The 7,500-nt window shown below is 40.1% G+C and overlaps 1 protein-coding gene across 1 annotated transcript in view; it reads left to right on the top strand.

Moving 5' to 3' along the window:
• LOC138048170 (A-kinase anchor protein 9-like) overlaps positions 1-7,500 on the top strand; it is an 84,073-nt gene that overhangs the window by 31,261 nt on the left and 45,312 nt on the right. Inside the window, exons 14-16 of the mRNA XM_068894591.1 lie at positions 499-722; positions 1,797-2,593; positions 4,060-5,984. Coding sequence (XP_068750692.1) covers positions 499-722; positions 1,797-2,593; positions 4,060-5,984 — 2,946 coding nt within the window. The remainder of the gene's footprint in view (positions 1-498; positions 723-1,796; positions 2,594-4,059; positions 5,985-7,500) is intronic.

Below are 7,500 nucleotides of genomic sequence, written 5' to 3'. Positions count from 1 at the left end.
ATATTTTATAAAAGCAATAGAGGACTTTTTTCCGTGTTTCCATAGTCTCATCTAAACACTCGGGGAAGTTGCATGGAGAATTCTCGACAGTTATGCAAATTTCGACTGTGTCTCCGATTTGCATAACTGTCTCAAATTCTCCCAACTCCTCTTCTTGTTTAGATGAGGCTATGGAAACACTGAAAACGTCCTCTATTGCTTAATTACAGTATATATACTGAGAGAGTGCAATTCGGAAGTTGCTATGGAAACAGTGATGGAGTATTTTTGTGTAGTACATAATAAATTAAAAAATAGTATGAGGTAGTTCGTAATTTATGGTCACTCATGATGTTGTGAAAGTTCTCAAATTGCACTCTCATACGGCTCATGCAATTTTGAGAACTTTCAAAAAATCGCTCTTACCCATGAATCTCTGAATGCTCGTGTTCATACGATTTTTTGATACGTATCGCATTCTGAAAGTTAACTCCTTTTCCTTTTTGTTGGTTTTGTTAGAACTAAGCGAGAGCCACCGTGACGTCACGGGAGCCGTTAAAGCACAGTTGGAAACGACCCACCAAGACGAGCTAAATGAAGTCACCGCCAGCTTTCTGGCGGAGACAGCCATCAAGGTGGAGTCTGCCCGTCTGGAGACTGAATCCGAGTATCAAGAAAAATTAGATGCAATGAAGCGAAAACACGAGGAGGAACTTCAAGCAATGACGGAAAAGTTGACACAAGTAAGTAATAACGTGGTTAAGCTATAGAGCTTTGCGGCAATACTGCGGAACGATACACAAGCTGCGTGTAAGAAAAGCCTGTTCCAGAGAGGGTCCGTTCAAAAGTTTTACACTTATATAAACGGGTACTTTCAGCTTGGCCGTCGGTGAGTTTTGTTTTTGTAGAAATCTCAGGGCTTTTCAAATGAAGATTGCTACTACGTAAACATTGTAACATGTAATCAACTTGGGATTAGGGAACTTGGGAAGAGGTTTCTATCAAAGCGGTCAACGAAAGGCCTCCGTTCTACGAAAGGCTTGATTACCTAGCACGCAAATGTAAAGTGGTCTGTAAAGCCTAAAGTCAAGGTGGCAAAGTTGCTGTTCCAAAACAAAGGAATAGCCGCCATTTCGAGATTCCAAACTAACTTTCCTGGACCAAAACCCTATTTTTGTACAAATATAGTCTTTCGTCTCGGTTTAAGGAAACTCAAACCAGTTTCAACACTTTCAAGAAACTACTACTGGAAAGATTGACTCTGCGATACTTCATCACCGATCAGCCGGGCTATCGTATGGTACCATATAAAACAACAATTATTGCTTAACAAAAGTGCACTCATTGTTGTGCCGTGTTCGTTGCTATAGATCTAACACACCCTATGTTTCGCCGTTAAACGCTTACATCTCAAAAACGATTTCGGTGAGCTACACTTTTTTATTGCTGCAAGGAATTATTAGGCTACGGTAAAAATCTTTGCGAGTGAAAGACATTCTCTGCAGCCGATCAGAGTCAACATAATTTATGAAGGTAGCTCTGAGAATCCTTTAACTTTGCAAAGCGTTTCAATTTAACCTGTTGATTGTTTCCCTTTAAAATGGGGGTTCGTCGAGTTCGTTTTAAGATGTGGGCATTTAAAAACATAGATATAGGGTGGTTTAAGATTGTTTTTCTGTTGCTGTGTTGACCTAATACGTAACAACAAACAGTGCATCTTACTAAGGAAAAAACTGAAGTTACATATGATACCATGGTATTGCGTGTTCTGAAAATTTTAGAAGCTGTTTTGTCTGCCATGTTTTTTTTTTTTGTAGCTCGAAAACCAGATAGATGATCTGCAAGATAAAAATGGACGCGAACTGAGTGAGAAGTTATGCAAACAGCAAGAGGAATTTGAACAGAGACGGTTGAAAGAAATGCAAGAATTGAGGGAGGAACAGCAAGGAAGTATTGATGATGCAATACAAGAAAGCGAAACAGCCACAAACGAAGCACACCTGAAAGAGATGAACACTTTGCGCAACGAACTCATGGAGGAATTTCGAGAAAAACTCGAAGAAGTTGAACAAGCTCTTACAGAACAACACGCACAGGAGCTGGAGGAGTTGCGCGAAGAACTTGAAGCGGAACGAGCTGAAGTCACAGGTGCTGCCTTGGATGATTTAGGAAAGAAGCATGCTGAGGAATTAGAGTTTTTGAGGAACGAACAAGAACAGCTGTTGGAACAAGCTGCGGAAGCGCGAAAGCGCACACAGAAAATGCACGAAGAAGAGATACAAGAAATTAATGAACAGGTGAAACGTGAACACGAGAAACTGGCGCGCATGCGTGAGGACTTGGAACGGACTTACGATGACACGACGAAAGAGCATGTGAAGGAACTGGATGGTTTGCGGGCTCAGTTGGAGGAGCAGCGCTCTGATTTGAAAGAAAAACACCTTGTAGATCTGGAGAGTTTGAAGGTGGATTTTGAAAAGAAGCTCGTTGAAGGTGACCAAAATCACGCCGAAGAAGTGGAGAAGCTTCGATCAGAGCTGGAACAGGAGAAGATGGAGAAAGAACTGGAACATGTTCGTGACTTGGAGAAATTAGCCGAAGATATGGAGAGAAGGTAAACTTTGGAACGCTCCCAGATTTACAAATTCTTGGATTTTTCCTGATCAAATGGAACGGGTTTTTCGATGATCCAAAAAGTCTTTTTGATTTTCAAAACTTACGGTATTTTGGTTAATCTAATGAATCCCCTCGTATGGCATTGTGTACATTAACGGCGCAAATATCAGCACAAGCAACATACCCAAACTCAGCCGCGTTTTAATCATTAGTGCTTTGTGTATGTAATCACAAAATTTGGAAAACTTTGAAAATACAAGTGAAATTAATCCTTTATTGCACGAGGGCACATTGCGATTACATGTTTATCACATAAAGGACAAAATTATTGGGGGATGCTCTTTCAATGTCGTGGCAAATGACACCCAACTTAACACGCTTTCATTCGGTTAACGTTCAATTCAATAAGTCGTTGCTGTCAACAGAAATACGCTTAAAACCTATTTAATATGAGGTCAAAAAGCAGGTTAATCAGAGTAAGAATCTGGAAGAAGCTCTGGATAAGCAGCTGTTAACCAATCAGGATCAAGTAATCATGCCTTTAAGAAAAAATGCTCTCCGTCTCAGCCAATCAGCATTCCGTAATTTTGCCTTACTCGGTAGATATCAAATTATTACGAATTCTGATTGTGCTGAAACTTTCGTCATACCACCCTTAAAGACGGAAGAAGTAGTGCACTTCTCTGCAATAGGATGGAGATTACTTTGTGCAATTTTACCAAACCCAGGAACTTTATAGTGTTATCTAGCCTGAGAGTGTTTATCGTTTGGGCCGTCTTTCTTTGGGATCAACCGTTTTAGTTTGATTGGGAACACCCTCTTACTCCAATTATGACGACAAAACAGTGAAATTGCCGGCTAAGTCCCCCTGTGACCAAAACATCAATTCTTATCTTTCTTTGGATTTCAAAACTGTTAACTAAACACTAAACAACTAAACTTTTAAACCTTGATTTCAAAAAGACACCTGTTTATTTTAACTGGCGTTTTCCTTCTTTTAATGGTCCGCCATTACTAACTTTAAGATCTTGAGAGAGCTGGATCGAGGAGAAAATGATGCAGCACGGGAGTTTTGGGCTTTCCCGTTTTGCATATATAATGAACTGCATTCACGCGCTGAAATTTTAAGCTAGTGAGCCTTTGACTTAAATTTTTCCTGGATCCAACCCTGTCCAATCGGTCAGTTTTGAATTTGATTACTGGTGGACCGTGAAATCCAAAACTTACAATCAAAGTAAACGGCCTTTGGGTAAAAGTCAGAGACTTTGCCAGTCAGGTGTTAAGGAAACACACTTTCAAAATCTGAAGAAAAAAGAAAGTGATTTTTTTCATCACCGGGGTACTTTAAATCACACAGAAGAATCGCACAAATCATGATCGCCAAAGTAAAATTGCTTTTCAGATATTCGTTGAATGTTATGGTTTTTTCCCGAGGTTTATTTCAAATTCATGACTCTTTTTTAGGTACATTTTAAAGGAACAACAGCATGCTAAAGAAGTAGGAGAATTACAGACTGAACTTCTGAGAGTTAAACAAGAGATGGACAACGAACATTTCACTGAACTTCAAAGTACTGTAAAAGACCTCGGAGGAAAGTACGAGGAAGACTTAGGAAAGCTTGTGAAAGAACTACAAGACAAACACGAGAAGGAAATTGAAAGCATCAAGGGTGAGTGCGAATGCCGTACGGAACAAGTGTTAGAACGATGTAAGAATGAGCTGGCTGAACAACATCAGGATGAAATTCGTTCTCTCAAGTCGCGCCACGAGATTGAAATGGAAGATATGAGGGGAAAGTTCCAGGAGGATAAGCTCAAGGATTTCGCTAGATTGAGCGCCAAGTCAGCGATGCAAAGTGCCCAGGCGTTGGAAAAATTGCGGCTGAAGCTAAGCGCTGATCACGAACAGGAAATGGAGGCGTTAAGGATGGAGAGTCAACAAGATTACGAGCGAACGGCGCTACGTTTGTCCGCAGATGTCGAAAGCATGGAGATTGAGCACAGGAAAGAACTAAAACAGTTAAAAGCGGAGCTCAACGAGAAGCATCAGGATGAAATGGAAGCTTTACGAGAAGAGTTATCCTTCAAAGAAGACGAATTGAGTGATATTAGTGAAAAACACGAAAAGGAGCTTAGCGGGTTAAAACGCCGGCAGTTCAGTGACTTGTTGGATGAGGTTTCGAGCGTGCGAGCGGAGCTTGCTTTGCAAGCAGTTCAGAAAGTCGAAGAAGCGAAGTTAGAGATGGCGGAGGACAGTTTTAGAAAGGAAGCCACTATTCAAGAATACGAGGATAGAATTCACGAGATCTTGGAACAACACGAAGGGCAGGTCAAAGACTTGAGTGCAGAGTATGAATCACAGATAGAAGAATTGAAAGAGGAGATCGAATTGTCCAAACATTGGGCAGCGAAAGATAGTTCAAGTAATGAGCAGTTGTATGAAAAATACGAGGCGAAGCTTAAAGATATTAAGCAACACTATGAGATGGAGATAGTCAGTTTAAAAGAGAAGAACCAGTCATTGAGTGATGGCCAAGAGGTCGATGAGAAGTACTTGTTGGAGGAAATGGAAAAATGTCGAAAGCAAGTCGATGAGTTGGGTGCCAGACTTGAAACAGAGCGTGAGCAGTTTAAAGGTATTTGTGAAAATATGACGACCTCTCATAAGCAGGAATTGTTGTCTTTGAGAAGGGAGTTGGAGAGTCAACACCACAAAGAACTGAGTGACATGAAAGAGCTTTTCACCGAGGACGTTGAAGCCTTGAAAGAGGAATTTCTTGTCGCGTCGGACGAAGCCAAAATGCAGTTTATTGCGGACGAGCTAGAGACGAAGCACCAAGCTGAGCTCGAAGCTCTTCGAGAACGTCTTGCTGCTGAACATCAAAGCGAGATGTTGACTTTGAAAGAAGAGATGAGCGATGAAGTTGAAGCTCTCAGAGAGCAAATGTTGGACTTGTCGGAGAAGGAAAAATTTGATGCTTTGAGAGAAAGCTTGGAGAAAGAGCACGAAACTAAAATGGCTGCCTTTAAGGAGGAACTTGAAAGGCAAAATGAGGAAGAGATTGCGAAGCTCAAAGAGAAGTTTGCCGAAGCTCTAGAAGAGGTAAAGGCAGAAGAGTCGGCGCAACAAGAAGAGGCCCAACAATCCGAAGAAAGGTACAAGAAACAACTGGAAGAAGAAAGGTGTCAACTTGAAGCTCAACATCTTGAAGAAATGGAGAAACTAAAAGAGGAAATGTTACATGAAGTAAAAAATCTCCAGAACCAGATTCAGCTTAACGCTGACAGAGATGTAGAGGAAACGAGGGCTCAACTCCAACTGGAAATGAATAAGAAAATTGAGACTCTCGAAACGAGAATGACGGAAGAAAAATCACAGCTAGAATCAGGTATGAAAGACCCATCTTAAAAACTGCTAATGAGGATCTAGAATTTCATCGAGGTACCCTACAGGCGCATAAGTATTTAGAAAGTGAGGGATTGGTTCATAGGCATGCACCCGATGGGGAAACTTAATTGAAAATTAGTTACCAGTACGTTAATTTTTTTGGTATTTTGTTTGTCCAAAGAAAGGTTTTCAAACATTTCAAATCACTTGTGACAAAGGCCTTTCAAATAGATTGCAGTTTCAATATAGATTGTTGCAATCTATGGAACGGCCCAGCAAAGAGAAGCAGTAGGCCAGTTTCGAAATTTCAAATATTTAGCTTGATAGTGAGGCAGTGAAGACAAATATAATAGAAACACGTTGGAATGAAAGTGAAAAATATTTACATATCATCCACTTTCCTTTGTCCTTGTCCTCACTGCCTCACTATCAAGCTGAATTTTAATATATCGAAAAACGCCTATTGCTCGAAGTCTCTGATGGAAGAGAGTCACTTTTCTATGAAAAAAGGTTTTTTATAGAAATGTTATTCTTTTTCTTTTTTAGGACACCTTTTAGATGTAATAAATTTCTAAAGGAATTAGAGACTCCTATGACGTCGGAAATCGATTGGATTTCTTCTTATTTAAAGTGAAGCCCAATGCCTGAAATATCCTTTAATCGTTTGGAACGTATTGAAATTTAAGCACGATTGGAGTGCAAGGGAGTCGATGTCTAAAACTCACTCAAATAAGTGTGCTTCGTAAGTGCTTAATCCCTTAGAAGAAGGGACATGTGTATTGCTCCAATTTCTTGCTCAATGTTTCGTCTTATGCCCCATTCACACCAAACCTTAAACATGTTTTAAACATGTTTAATTAAACACGGTTTTAAAGGTTTACTGACTTTTGTCGACTACGAATTTAGTACAGGTCAAAGCATGTGTTGAAACAAACCTGAATCTCATGGAAAAGCCAGTCCTACATTTTTCTTTGACTGATTTTTATTTTGGTAAACCAAGTTTAATTAAACATGTCTTGTTGGTGTGAATGGGGTATTAGTCTCAGCTTGGCAACTTGAGAACTCAAAAGCATGTTACTCTGCGTGCTCCCATGACAGTTTTGTTATTATGGATCACACACTGAATGAATTTAAGGCTTTTGTATAATTTATTTCTTGCAAGTGTACAAGTTTTCTTCATTTTTTTTTTTATGGTTACAAATCCGTGGCTATTTATACCACAGCACAGCACCTTTTGATGGCAGACGAAAGTAAGTGCTGAATACCCTGTCCTCTTTGTGTGTATTCGACGTATCTCTTTGGAGAAGGAGTGAGAACACCACGGATGTTAGAGGTGGTTTGCAACCAATCTCTAGAGACACAGATAACAACGATGTAATGTACAATTGCTAATGGACGGACAAAAGCAGCTAATGGCAGATCTTTTGTTTTCGTCCTCCAACATGGCGGCGATGACGTCACATGAAAACCACCTATTCTTATGGAAATATGTGGGAGGGTGTTCAGCAGTTAAACTG

The sequence above is a fragment of the Montipora capricornis genome, chromosome 1 (assembly GCF_036669925.1).
Source record: "Montipora capricornis isolate CH-2021 chromosome 1, ASM3666992v2, whole genome shotgun sequence".
NCBI lineage: Eukaryota > Metazoa > Cnidaria > Anthozoa > Scleractinia > Acroporidae > Montipora > Montipora capricornis.
This window is presented reverse-complemented; position numbering and strand designations above follow the sequence as displayed.